General features: G+C 46.3%; 1 protein-coding gene across 4 annotated transcripts in view; it reads right to left on the bottom strand.

The window, feature by feature from the left end:
• The window catches only part of LOC135905598 (scoloptoxin SSD14-like), a 153,369-nt gene that overhangs the window by 82,444 nt on the left and 56,014 nt on the right, over window positions 1-14,911 (bottom strand). For all 4 annotated transcript variants that reach the window (XR_010565419.2, XM_065436547.2, XM_065436550.2 and 1 more), the window contains exons 4-5: window positions 10,447-10,569; window positions 5,535-5,632 (exon numbers count right to left, since the gene is read on the bottom strand). Coding sequence is in view for 3 of the 4 variants with exons in the window: in XM_065436547.2 (XP_065292619.2) it covers window positions 5,535-5,632; window positions 10,447-10,569 (221 nt within the window). In the remaining variant the exon portion in view is untranslated. The remainder of the gene's footprint in view (window positions 1-5,534; window positions 5,633-10,446; window positions 10,570-14,911) is intronic.

The following is a 14,911-nucleotide window of genomic DNA, read 5'->3' as shown; positions in this document are numbered from 1 at the left end:
AAATTAAATGATTCTCTAGCTGACATAGCTGATTGGTGCTCCAAATGGCAGATGCAAATAAACACACAAAAGTCCGCGATCATGTCTGTAACCAGGAAAACGGTATCATCAATTTTTGTTTACACAATTAATGGCACTCCACTTAACAAAGTTGTAGAACACAAATATCTAGGCGTTACATTAACCTCGGAGCTCAAATGGGACAACCATATCAGTAATATAACCTCAAAGGCGCTGCGCAAACTATTCTTCTTAAAAAGAAGCCTGGCGCTCGCAACCAAGTCAACGAAGCTGCTAGCCTACACATCATTTGTAAGGCCTGTTCTCGAATACGCTAACACAGTCTGGTTTCCGCATACACAGACTAACATAAGTAAGCTAGAATCAATACAAAGGAAAGCTGTGAGGTTCATCCATAACAAATATAGACGTACAGACTCGCCAACACATCTTTTAACCCAGTCTGGTTTGCGAACGCTATCCACAAGAGCGAAACACGCTCGCTTAAAATTCTTGTTTCAACTACTAAAAAATAACTACAGAATAGATACCTCCCGATACATTTCATTCTCTGAAACTCGAGCTACACGTAACAAGCATGCGCACACATTGACAGAATACACATGCAAAAATGACACATTTAAGTATTCTTTTTTTCCGCTCGCGATAGCAGAATGGAACCAACTTCATCCTGCTATCACCAACATTGAATCATTTTCCGAATTTATATCACAAATAGAAAAAAACTGTGTGTGAATAACAGTACCTATTATGCATGCAGGGACACCGGCACAGATTGCTTTATTCGTTAGGAAATTTAATAAACACTCTAATTTTCGACAGCTTATTCGTTTGCCATAATGATTCCCTAACACTCGTAGTTTATTCTAGCTATTTCTGTTTTATTACTAGCCCTTAGTAATATCTGTGCTTTTGTTATAAAGCATTTTGCTCTTTTACATCTTTTTTATTATTTACTGTTACGTTTAATCTTATCATGGTTTACTTGTATAGTACTATGTATAACTTGCACTGCTTATGTCGTTTTCTTACTTTTTGTATAATCTATACTTTGATTTCGTTGCATTGTACAACTGAATTATTGTACTGCCCAACTGCCACGCTCTCGAAGGAGAGCAGCAGTATTGAAAATAAATAAAAATAAATAAAATTCAAACGCTAACCCAAGCCGAGACTGCCGTAAATTCTCGCCCACTGACTATCGCGTCTTCGGACGCGGGGGAGCTTATGCCCTTGATTCCAACCCATTTCCTCGTCGGTCGCCAGCTAACGAGATTGCCTCCTTTCCGAGAAGCCACCGAAGTCAAATCGGCAGCAGAGACACACCAATGGAGGCGACGCGCCGGGCTTGTTCACTCATTCTGGCATCGGTGGAGACGCGAATACCTACTGCAACTTCATTTAGCGCTTATCACAAAGCCAGGCAGAGGGAGAGGCGTCGGTGAGGGAGACATAGTTCTCCTCCGGGATGATCGGGCTCCACGCCAGATGTGGCGAATGTGTCGTGTTTTGCAGACGTTTCCAGGAAGAGATGGCCGAATACGTGCTTGCAAGATCCTTCTCCCGAACCAAAGCGAACTGCGACGACCCGTACAAGCCTTGTACCCACTCGAGCTCAGTGTGGCGCCAGCCTGTGCTAACAATGGTGGCCGGGAATGAGCCGGCGCTCATTGCGGGGGAGGATGTTGAAAGTCGCAAACGAGCAGCAAGCATTGTTGCACCCGTCGTTGGGGGACCGACGACACAAGAGAAAGAGGGAGCCGGCGAACGGACGAGAGGCGCCCCACTGCAGCACGTGCCGGCCGGCGCATCTACCAACAACCTGATCCGTTCCACCGCATTTTCGGCGAACCGCCCACTCAGTGCGAGGCGCGGGCGCCCCCGAAAAGGACGAAGGCCTCGGTGCGGCCAAAAGAGAACGTGGACTTTGTGTTTCTTCTCCCTTTCCCTTCTCCTTTCTTCAATATCTTTTGTAAATAAACCAGTCTCGAAACGGATCCCAACGAGTGAAGTTCCTTCCTTCGAGGCTCCTGCGTGCACGGCCGACGCCGTCCACTTTAGTTAACACGCAGCAAAAGTTAGCAGAGTCGTCCAAGAGCGACAACAATTAGAGTAAGCCCAAAGGCGCGAGCATTCATTTACAATGCGTATGCAGGCGACATCATTGTGTACTGTAGGAGAGAAAAAGCATAAAATAACCTTGTACATGTTCTCGCTGTCTTGTTTGAAGCGATGCTCAAGATAAGTTTCAAAAATAACATGCGTTTCAAAAATAAAGCAAATTGTTTGGGTCCAATATTAGATGGTACCGCGAAGAATACCAAGAAGAGTCCGTGGCGCACATATCTAAGCTTGTAACGCCACCTAAAGCAAACCTACTTCGCGTGTATCTTTTTTTTTTTTGACTAGCGGGATATTTTAGAGCGTTTATCCGAAACTACGCTATGAAGACACTGCACCTAACAAAACTGGCTCGAACAGATGTACCATTCAGATGGACACAAGAATGCGAAAACGCGCATGAAGAGCTGGTGCAAATTTCTTCTGACCCTTTCCTTTTGGATTTTTCCCTTCCGTTTGCACTGAGCGGAGATGTGTCTCATTATGCAACGGGAGTGGTTCTGTATGAGCGAGACTTCCCTCGAACACCCAATCAACACGCTTCGCAGTAGTTGTTTGCTGGACATACTGTGGTATTTTCGATCCTTGCACAGACGAGACAGTTCCATGGCGTTTAGAGCGAGTAACGTCAACAACATTGTCTGAGCTGTACGCGACGACCTTTCCTTTGACGTCTGGATATCTCCTTCCGTTTGAATGTAGTTAGCCAAGCTGTTCAACGAAGAAAAAGAGATCTGCATATGAAGTTATTTTTTTGATGCGCAGAACAAAAGGTAGCATACTTGGTCAGCATACAAGGATTGTACAGGTCGCATTGCGGATGCCACATGGGCGAGGTTAATGCGATTAAAAATGAAAAGCTTTAAGTTTCTTAATGCCGTTACATTTCGTTCGCTGCTATACGCACATACTTAACGACATTAATCGTCGCGAAGGGGATAGCTGCAGTGAAACCGTGAATATTGCTTGCCAATCGTTATAAAGCTTTAAAAAGTTATTTAGGCAGGAAACGTTTCAGAAATGGCAGGAAAACATTAACGGGTGTGTCTTATGTAGTTTGCTTCAGTAATGTAATTTTGCACCCCCGAGCAAACTGTTGGAAGCCGAAGCTTTCGTTGTATTCGATGGCCAAGTGAGTTGTGATGGTTATAAGAATTCAGTACGGCTCGAAAAACGAGCTCCTTTTAAAACAAAGCGAAAGATATATTAAGCTTCTTTCCCGACAAAATGGTTTATTATTGTCAGAATGTGGAGTCACTGGGAACGAGAAAGCGCATTATATGGCCGAGCGAGTTAGAAGTACGCGCTACGAAGCGATTGGCATTAAGTCTTAATGCCACTAAGCATGTCCGTGTGGCACCCCGCGAATGGCATTAAAATTTAAGGCACTAGCAACATATGTCGCCTTCTGTGCCGGTGTAGTAAAGGTGTAACGTTTATATGCAAGGTGTCCCAGCTGACGTTAGCCAAGCTGTTCAAGCAAAAAAAAATGAGAACAGGAACGAAAACTAAAATACACAGTACAAGGTCCGATCATAAGACCTATGTTGTTCTGTCATCAGACCTCTGACAACCAAATACCTTAGGTTTTACAAGTGTGTCTTCCATCAAATATTTTATACCTTTTTTTTAGCAACTTTGATTTTTTTGGAACATCATTGATTTACTCTACAAGGCTTGCTGCTGTACTAGTAGGTTCATGGTATATAATAAAATTAAAAGAGCGAAAGAAATGTCATCGACGATTACCATACTCCCTAATGCGAATTTCGATTGCCGCTGTTTAGGTGTTTTGAATCCGCGATATAGTAGATAGTTTTAATTGGGCGTCCACAACAGCTCTGCGTACGCAGGAAACCCGCGGAGGCGACGGTGCGCATGCGCAGTACGCAGCAGCACGCACTGTATCTTGAAGCGCCCGCAGCGGGCTGTGCTGCCTTTGCGGGACGTCCTCGCGTGTTCTCGCATGTCCGCGACAGCGCGTCTTTTCGATTTTGCTCCTGTCGAAGATATGACTCGGGCTTGTGGCTTGACTTCTTGGCGGCTAATATCGGCTACAAATTTTCAGAAGCTGGCATACGGCGGCGCTGAGTAGTGCACTACCGGCTCCTGCGCGCGAAAGTCGGCAATTCTCTTCTCAACTTTTGCGTCTGGCCAACTTTTACCGTTTCGTGCGCGCGTGCCTCGCGCTGAACGCATGCTCTAGCAGCGACGACGTCGCAGGCGAAGTAGCGCATGCGCAGTGAGTAAGCCCACGCCAGCGCTTTCTTTTTAGGCTGGCCGCATGTCTGGTAGTGCCGGCAATCCACTTTCATTCTCACCCTCTTCGCCATGCCCTCCTCCGCTTTCCACCTACTGCACCATCCTCCCCGCTTTCCTCCTCGCGTCTTTCCGCCCCTCTCCCCCCGCGCTTAGCGTTCGCTTTCATCTTTCGCTGTGCTCGTTCGCTCGGTTACGCCGACGCTGACGCTCGCCGCAAGAAAGCTGCGCTCTAAAAGCGAAAAGGAGAAGGCTGAACAGCACAATTAAGTGCTAGTTATTTAGTTTATTTTCTCGTATTTTGCCCCTCAGTATTTGCCACTATATGTGTGCCCGTTCTTGGCTAATCCTCCAAAATGGGCATGTCCGACTACAGGATTCCTACATAAACCTAAACATGTAACATTGACTTACAGATATCTCTAAAGCACACCGATCTCGTAATAGAATGGTGAGTTATGTTTCATAGATTTTTTTTTATTTACTCCATTTCATTTAGCCATTCGGTATGTGCCACTAGGAGTGTGCCTGTTCTTGGCCAATCCTTCTGAATAGGTTATCCGACTGTTACGCAAGGAGTATAGAATCCGTAAGCGTTGTTTGATACATATCGTATTTTGCTGCGCATGCAACTATCATCACAATTTTTCCCTCGACAATTATCGTGAATCGCACCCGTCCACATCGCTCGCACACGTCTGACGCTGCGAATCCACCTGATGTGGACTTAGTATTTCGGCCTACCTTGTGAACAATGCTGCGCATATAGGTAAAATTTGCATGAAGACACAGTTGGGACCTTTGTGAGCGATAAATATGAATGATTATATAAATTTACAGTTTGCATAGTGTGAAAGCAAACAAAATTATATGCATCGTCATTACTTGTAAACCATTTGCTTAACCGCTTTACTTTCGCTTCGCTTCGTATAGATTGCAACATTTTGGGCCTGTACTTTTCTTTTCATAGTGAAGCTCTTAAGGGCTACTTTCCCCACCATCGTGTCCGCGTGTACAAAAAAATCCCGAAGATAGTGCAATGCCGGGCCTACCCGCTACGGAGGTGCAGTTAAGCCTTTGACTTACTTGGCCATTTATGCTTTAACGCCGCTAACACATTCTGGAACACTCACCTCTCAGAGAAGCTTCCGGTTTGTTAACAAACATGTCCTTCGTAGCCGCCGCAGGAGCAGTTTCCCGTGCGATAAGTGTTTCCACTCGGCGATCTTTCCTAAGGTTGGAGAAATAGCAAATGTATTTATCACTTTGTGTCCGCACAACCCATGGAAATGTATTAGTTCATTAGCGCAAGCTATTAGGCCAATTGGTGCATGATGAACATGAAAACAGGGTTACCGGCGAAACACAAAGGGGGGGGGGGGGACGCGCACCCAAGGAAAAGGCGTTAGACACAGACGGACGCTGGACTTTCAACTGTAATTTATTGAAATTCCCATTGCCGCACATAACCTTCCACGAATGCGCATCTTCAACTCCTTCGTTTAGAAGCATTGGTTTATGCAGCAATGTTACTCACCTGAGAATCTAGCTCTGTTGTCCACACGAGTCTCTTAATAACACCGCGGAAATGCAGAAATGTGACATTCTCTGTTTTCACGAGAATCTGGCTCTGTTGTCTATTCGAGTCTCTTAATGACAACGCGGAAATGCAGAAATGTGAAATTCTCTGCTTGGCTAGAACGTGGCAAGGCTGAAAGCGTGGCCATGGCAGCACAAACAAAACCTTCACAAAATATTTTTGATCTTCGCTAAAAGATTTTTAACCCGTTTTTTACGCATATGACGCTGCATGCAAATGACGATGGCTGTGCGTCTATGCGTACTTCATCATTCCTGTTGTTCGCGTCAGTACTACGCTAAATTTGTGAACTTGTGCAAAATACCAACGTAAGCTCAAGAAAGACTGGACAGTGAGCTGGCGCTTTCTCATTTTTCGAAGTAAAGCGAGGAACCAATGGAACTGTTGGCAGTACACCATGCATGTTGTTGTCTACATGATAAACCGCCATAACAGATACAACAATCGTAGTCCGTTGGGTTTTAAAAGACACCGCGCTTTCTTGGAAACGCGATAAAAACTCACAGGACAGTTAATGTGTGTAACGTGAGTCTTTGAGCTGCAGGTGTAGCGTGGACTAGACGTTTTTAAGCATCAAATGCGATTAGCTGCCGGTGTCGGCCACCTTCCAGTCACCTTGACAAAATGTCAGAGCCGTTATCCGGGCACTAAAACGAGAACACCCGGGCAAGTTTGCGAGAACAAAACGAGATCATCCGGGCAGCCAGTGAAAACCTAAAATAATGCAGTCTCACGGTCGCAACCCTTTGTACAGAACCGTATTACATAGGCTAGTTACTGCCCAAACAAGTTACAAAAATATTGCTTCCGAGTTCTTCATTATGCTTGTTCACAATATCACTCAAGCTGTAACTTCTAGTATGCTAAAGTTTTATTTGTCATTTGCAATAGCGACATTCAAAAGTCAAATGCAGGGCACTATACACTTAGTTGTCATCTTTGGAGTTGAGCGCTGAACGCCAGCTGTCCGCGAGTTCGACGGCGTGGGTTTTGCCTCATCTCGAGAGATGGCGCCATGCTGCATGGCGCCGCGCCTTGTCCACGCGCTTCACCTGCAGCTTTCGCTTAGCGTTATGATATTGCGCTGCTAAGCACGATGTCACGGGTTCAAATCCCGGCCGCACCGGCTACATTTAGATGGAGGCGAAATGTAAAAATTCCCCTGTCTCGATAGTTTACTGGGGGGACGTTAAAGAGCCCCTGATGGTGAAAATTAATCCGGAGTACACCACTACGGTGTGCCTGAAAATCAAATCGTGGTTTTGCCACGTAAAACCACACAATTCAATTAATCCTTTTTTCTAGCTAGACAGTACGCTCTGCCTCCCTGGTGTCTTGAGCTGCCTGTCGTGCGCCCTCCAGCCAATTTTCGTCTAGCTGGGCAAATTCCATATGGACCAGTGCACAGTATGGCGTCATGCGGTGTGGTGACATGGGGTGAGCCTTTGCCAACATTCACTAGATCCATTTCAAGATATTGGCTAGTATCATCTCCAAACAACCTCCTTTGCCGATTGCCATTTCATGCTTACATCTACACTCGACTACGGGAGAGACAGCAATGTTTGCTCTCGAGCTGGCCAAATTGCTTGGGGGCCTGAACGCTCTCCGTTTTTCATCAAATTTCACTGTAAAAGACACTTTACAGCGTTGTCGTTTATGTTACCACACTCCCAGCCGATTTTCGAGCGCTATCCGGCTTTCTAGGCATACTCTGGTGCAGCCGAAGGCGGTGTAACGACCACGGCATCACAGCAATGGGATGACGATTCCGAAATAATGAGTACCTTAAACTGACGACAGCGTGACGACGACCAAATGATCACAATGGCATGACGACGGGTGCGTGACGACGATGGTGTGACGATAACTGCATTACCTGGAACTTGGAATAACGACAATGGAATGACCACGAGATCGCGACGATGGTACGACAACAAATGCACGACGACGATTTATGACGACGGTAGCATCACAACAGCGCCATAATAACAGTTTAATGGTGACAGCGTGAACACGATAAAATGAAAAAAGGAGCGACACAAGAAACTTGGTCAATCATAAGAAATGATAATAAAACGTGTGATCCTCTTATAGGACAGCGTCAATATTCATGCAAGACCCCGAAGTGCACAAGGAAGCGTGACTCACACTGTCTCGTCATCCTAAAGCTCAAGGCGGGGAGCTGCATCGCATCTTCAGATATTGCGTTGCTCTTCCTGCGCACTTACTTTGACCGCATCCAGGAGCGAATGCTGCAGAGAATGCCTGTAAGCTTCCAGCACAATTTTTTTTTTTTTGCCACGGTGTCAAGAAGGTCATAGTATAAGCAATTTTTCATTACGGGGAACTTAGCTGTCAGGCCTTAGGTGTTTGTTGCTCGCGGCACTCAGACGATTGCTGCGCTCTGTCTTTACGACGCCGAGTTGGCTAAATATTCTTTCCTCGAAGGATGTCTAGAGCAGCAAGGACAGCACATCGATAAGCTAACTAGGGATAGCTTCGTCCACTGGTCATTTGCGAAATCAGTTTTGTATGGGTGCCAGGAAGTTCCACCAACGCCACGATGATTTCCTCGAATATTTGCTGGGCACGTGCCCACTAACAGTCGTACAAGCACTACAAATCACATAGCAGACGTTGGCAAGGCCAATTTGAATAGAGTCACAGCACTGCCATGCGGCTAGAGCAGTAACGTACAATGTCGACTTCCGGAGCAGCGGGCGTTGTGTTCGTGAGCTTCTCAATCTCGTATTCGAGGTACAGCTTGGAATGTATGTGACCATCGATGTTATGGCGAAGCGCGTCAATATTCACCAAATTGCATCATGCAGCTTAGATGCGAAGCTCAATGTCCTCAAAAAGATTAGCGCCATCCGCATTGTTTTTCATGCAGGCACTACTTTTGCGCCAAAATTCTCGCAGGACAGGCCGAAGGTAGAAAGGTAGATCTATTTTTATTGCGTAAAATTATGTATTATAAGAAAGTTCTGCACTATAGTATCCTTAATTAGAAATAACCTATTCAAAGCGTTTGAGCAACAACATGAGTCGGTTCAAGACAGATGACCACCGGCATCAAAGAAGTTCATCTCATATGCCATATTCTCTGAATCGCTTCTGAGTCTTCCACATTGCAAAGGCTCAAATAGACGCGCTTCGTTGAATGAGCAAACTGCATGTTGACTTCGCGCACCAAGAGTCCACTTTACCAGGGAGGGTTCCCTGATTAGCGTGACACAGCTCATCCTAAGCAAGTTCGACAAGTGCCTATCCTGCTTCATCGCTTTGAAGACACCGTAGTTGATTCCAGCGTTCATCGAAGCGCTATGAACTGCAATGTGTGCTGGATGCTCCATGTGAAGTCCTATGAGCATCAACAGGTTTTTCAAAGCCTTTATGACTGCCGCGGTGGTGTCTTGATGAGCCTCAGGAGCGTAGTCACGATTCTGTTTTGCTAAGCACTGAAGTAGCGAATCCACGCACACATCATATTTGTGGTTGAAGATATGTCGCCTAATTGGTGAGGTTGTAATTCCACCCACCATATTCGTAACCAAAACAGGCATGCAATGTGGAGAAAATATGTTTACGTTTTCCTTCATCTACTTCCGGTGCGTACGTACAATGTGCGCGATCTTGCTGTTTCTTTGTTGCATCTGGCGGAGCTCTGTGTGGTGTTTTATCGGAATGGAGTGCTCTATGCTCACAAATGAATAAACAGAGATACCACTAGAAGTCCTGGTTGCGGCTGCAAAATTCAATCGGTTTTGAAGATGACTAGTAAGGCTCTGATTTCTCCTGTTTTATGGGGGCGACGTGCTCCTTTGCATGCGGTACCTTCGCGTAGAATTATGCTCTCGCGTGACCACCTCTGCGTCACGACATCATGACAAATACACCTTCCGGGATACGAAAGAGAAACTGACAGCAGTCAATAATATAGGACGGTGACAGAATCGTCGGTATTTTTTTGAAGTTTCGTAGTGCAGTACCATCATAAAACGCAAGCAAATGAGTCAGAAGCATCAGATGTATGAGGAGTATCAGACTTGGTTATTTTACACCATCACTTTCTTGCAATATTACCTTTGAGAGTGAAATGGCGTCTACGACTCCATAGGTTACAAGGATGAAGACGAAAATGCCCGCAAAGATCTAACGTGTGGTTTTCCCGAACTCAGTCTAAGCTATATACTCATGAGACCATTAGAGATCCCACATATACACACGGTGAAGACCTAGTCCTCCATACAGTCCACCGATCCAGTTACACACATACTTGCTCAACTCGTTCATTCACATATGAGGTCAGCTACAGGACATCAAAATGCAGGAAAGTTGAGAAACATTCAGGTAGTGGTTGGGTTACCCCTATAAAATGCCTACGATCACTTTTTGCACAATAAAGCTCAAGCGTTCCACAAGAGAACACAGCTACTTACGCCAAGTAGATAGTCGCCCCGAAGCCTCCGCCGATGCCGTTTGAGTCGGGTAAAGCGAGTGTGTGGCAGAGCAGCGTCGCCACAGCTGCGTCGATCGCATTGCCGCCTTTCTCGTACATCCATCTGCGTTGTGAAAGGCGGTGCAATTTCGCTGGATGCTCCTGTAACTGAGTACGTCCGAATCACTCTGCACGTAAGTAAGGTGTACATAGCTCGCCGTTTAAGGGAACACACGAGGGTAGAGGACGGGCGAATTTATTGTCTGGCAAGCGTTCAATCACATGGCATTGCAGCTGATGACTTGCGCTTGGTTGCACTGGCACCTTTCTACATGTTAAAAATGTAATATAGGTAAGACATTCGGCAAAAAAAAGAAAAATGCAGCAGATCCAACGTGCGCTGCCGGAATCTATATACAGCGAAGATTTCCATAAATGCGAATGTAGTGCTGAAACGTGTTTGCGTTTATTCAATATGAGTGGAAAGTGAAACTGATCCCTTTATACAGGTGTCTTATAGAGGCAATACAATGTCTTGTAAACGAATACATATACGTACTATAAACGTTTAATCCCATGTGTTCGTGGTGGTCACGTTGGTGTCCTGAAGCTGAAGTAGGAGCACACCTTTCTGCGCCACTTCTTCGGGGTACCCGAAATCTCCGTGGAGGCGCACATGCGGCTTTCCACGCTGTTGCCAGGCGGCGCAACGTATGCGCAACTAGTGCAACTACGCCATCTCTAGTGCCCTCTGTCCCGCCTCATCGCTGTCCCTCTCTTTGCCCTGTTGTTTGGCGCTGTCTACTGCTCGTAAGCGTAAGTCGATTCACAGAACCTACAAAGCCGTCGTAGCTGCCGACATAAGAAATTTCTACAATAGACGTGAAGCAGCCTTGCGAACCTAATTATGTCTATCTACGCCGCTCCAGCTGACGCGCGTAAGCACTGGAACACGCTGTACCGGCCGATTGGCCAGAGGCCAGTACTGGTAACCGCTGATGGCACGTGCTTATATTTCTCTGCCGTGCTCTGATTTGTCATCTCAAAATGCATTGAACAGTTTTAATGCATAATTGTATTTGGCGTGCACTACTGTGGAAGGCAGTAACTGCTGCGCTGCGATCTTCTGCTTTATGTCTGGTAGGCTGTGTATCTTAACGCGCGCAATAACCTGAGTTTTCATACTCGTCTTGTAACACGGGGGTTACTGCACTCTAAACACACGGACAACAGAAGCAGAAGTGGACAGGACGCGCGCCGTTGTTGTCCGTGTGTTTATAGCGAAGCAACAACCATGCTACAAGATGAACGCCCACCTACTAGCCCAACTTGCCTCTCTACTTTTATACTCGTCATGAAATCCTCTTGGGTGGTAGCAAGGAGCAATATGGCGTCCGTCCACGAAAACAGTCAGGTTCGTCATTGATGTTTTTTAGCACTCCTATTTTTCTTTTTTGAGCTTTCTCACGCTCATATGGGTGCGAGCGGTTATCTTTCCCGACATTTTCGAGGCTATGATTCTCCTTGCACAATGAAACAACTAACAAGAAAACGCCTAAACTTGTTTAATTATCCAAACCTATTACTGTTTCACAATTCTCTATCTTATTCCTTGCTGTCACCGTCAGCCTTCTTTTATATCACTAACAGTTTCAATTTAGCCTTGGTCGAAGTGATGTAGCGCGTCTGTGCGCATGATTTTGCTCATCCTGTGACGTACGGTGTGAGCGAACGAATGCGCAGTTTGGATTCACACACACACACACACACACACACACACACACACACACGCACACGCACACGCACACATACATACATACATACATACATACATACATACATACATACACACACACGCGCGCGCGCGCGCACACATACACACACACACACGCACTCTCTCTCTCTCTCCTGGTCAAAATGACGTCACTCACGTCATTCATTCGATTCATGCGGTGTTCTTTCGATACTTTCCTCGTTCGCTTAAGAAGCCTCAATAGGCGTTTGTGAATTCAGCGCAAAAATGTTCTTCCAGCTGGTGGCGGTCTTACGATGATCCGCGCCCTCCGCGCACTAGTCAGGTCAACATGACGGATGAAAAAGCTGGTATCGCGAAGTGAACAATGTGAAGCATGCATCACGATAAGCGTGGCGACTAAAACGCGTCGTATCAACAGGATGAGCATTTGCATGGCTCGTATTATACCACCTTGCCTGTACTCCCGGCGGCGCACAGTTCGATCACTTTGTTCAGCACCCTTAGACGAAGCTGCGTTTGCGTGTAGCACGCGGTGCTATTGCATATCGTATGGATTGTACTGTAGGACGCAACGAACTTGAAATCAAGGGCGTGGTAATTGCAGCATTCGGCTGACAACTAAAAAAAGAAGCCGTGGTTTCAGCCGAAAGGCGAAGCACCGATTGCGATAGTAAATTATGGGATAGCTGTACAAAGGAAGGACAGTAGTTTTATCGGCCGTATAAACTTGTAAATATTCGCTCACTAACTAAATCAACAGTGATATAACGTGCAAGCGCGATGGAACGAGGACGTAGAAAAAAATCCCAGAGACAGCGCTACCTCTGTGTGTCTCTTTCTTTCTACGTCGTCGTTCAGTCGCGCGCTTACTAGTTCTATGATGGATTCAAACCAACTAGCCCGTCAACGTGTTGTAACTAAATTAACAAACACGCTGTCACGAGCACACAGGTAAACATGAACACACCTCGCTAGATGAGCGCGGAACTTCGATGTCAGAATGCTGGGGAGGAATTGCGGACGCAGGAGCGATGGAATTGACCTTCCGAAGGAAACGTCCATAGCAGGGCGCATACGAAGCTACCACTATAACGCACACTCTGCAAACATCGCAGATTGCTGTGAAGATGAGGTCCAGGCGGATGCGTACTTTGGCCACATTGCAGATCGCTTTCAAGATACGGCCATAGGAAAAGGAATTCAACAAGAGGGGAAACTCGGCGAAAACTGGCAACAGGAAATGCGTCACGCTAGTATTGATGCCGTCCGTTAGCTGCCGCAAGCATTGGAAAATAAGAATGTGAAATGGAGCTAACAGAAATTGGTTTACTTTTTTTAATTATTTCCTGCCAAATCTAACAAAAAAATTCCATATGAATGAACTTGTAGCTTCGGTATTATTTTCCTTGCGTCACCTAGCAACAACCTAGGTAACGCAAGGAAACGCACGCATCTTGCACGCCAAAGGCGCCAGATGCATGTGACCTGCGCCCGACACGTAGTCCACCGAAAGGAGTGATGCGCATGTAAGCGGTTGCTTGTTCGGTGACCTGCTTGTGTCTTTTTCCGATGTAGCTGGTTTGTTGGGTACCCGGCTTATTCTTGAGTTCCTTCTGGCACGTCGACACAGCACCACTGCACTATTGCACTACGGCAAGGTGAGAAATCTTGTTTGACCATCTGCGACGCATTTCAAGCAATCGATTAGGATTACGGCACGGAACCTAGACTTGCGACACAGTTAGTGAAAAACAGCTCAGCCATCCTGGCGAAGTTAATCTGAGTTAACGAGTCGTACTGGAAATTGTCTGCGACGCTTTCCCTCGGTCTAACATTATTGTAACTAATTTCGGTAGGTTATGGGTCCGCTCGCCGCGCCTGGCGTTGTGACGCAATTAGCGAAAAGCAACTCGGCTGTGTGATGCAGTTAGGTTCACGAGTACTCAAGGTCACTGGAACAAGTATTGGCGCTTTCTCTGTCCAGCAACATTATTACAACTAATTTCATTCTTTTTTGGTAGTTTTTGAAGCATAATGGTCGCCCCGGCGTTGTGACGCAGTTAGCGAAAAGCAGCTCGGCCGTGTGACACAGTTCGCTTAGCGTGTACTGCATCTTACTGGGACAAGTTTTGGCGCTTCCTCTGACCCCCATCGTTATTATAACTAATTTCGTTCCCTTGGTTACTTTTGAAGCATAATTACTGTGAACTAGAAGAGTGCAGTGGAACGAACGGAGGGAGGAGCGCCTTGCTACCACATCACCGGAAGTGTAGCCCGAAGCGGTGGCACTCTCGTCGACCACTCTTGAAGGCGACTGGTCTCGGCATGCAAGGCCAGTGCATTTCTGTGCTGTGTTTCGGGTGTGCGATTTATGAAAAGCTGAAAAGCCGATCATCGATTAATGAAAAGCAACGCCTCAACCACAGCTACGCCCCGGGTATAGCACACGATACGCCCGAACAAAAACTGCAAAGAAGATGTCGCTGTTCAAGGCGCCTGCAGATCCTGAGCGGAGGTCCACGTGAGAAAAAAACCTACACAGAGCCGACAAGCCGCTAACCGAAGAATGCGCGGTATGAGAACTGCATTTTGAGCAACACCTCATTATCAGAGACTATGCCCACGGCATAAATGGCGAAGAAGTTCGCATTCCACGAGGGACGCCTACACTTGCACCGGACGCAGTCCCCACAATTCTGCCGAACCTGCC

Source organism: Dermacentor albipictus, chromosome 1, assembly GCF_038994185.2.
Source record: "Dermacentor albipictus isolate Rhodes 1998 colony chromosome 1, USDA_Dalb.pri_finalv2, whole genome shotgun sequence".
Classification (NCBI taxonomy): Eukaryota; Metazoa; Arthropoda; class Arachnida; order Ixodida; family Ixodidae; genus Dermacentor; species Dermacentor albipictus.
The sequence above is the reverse complement of the archived record's forward strand: the minus strand, read 5'-3'. Positions and strand labels throughout refer to the sequence as shown.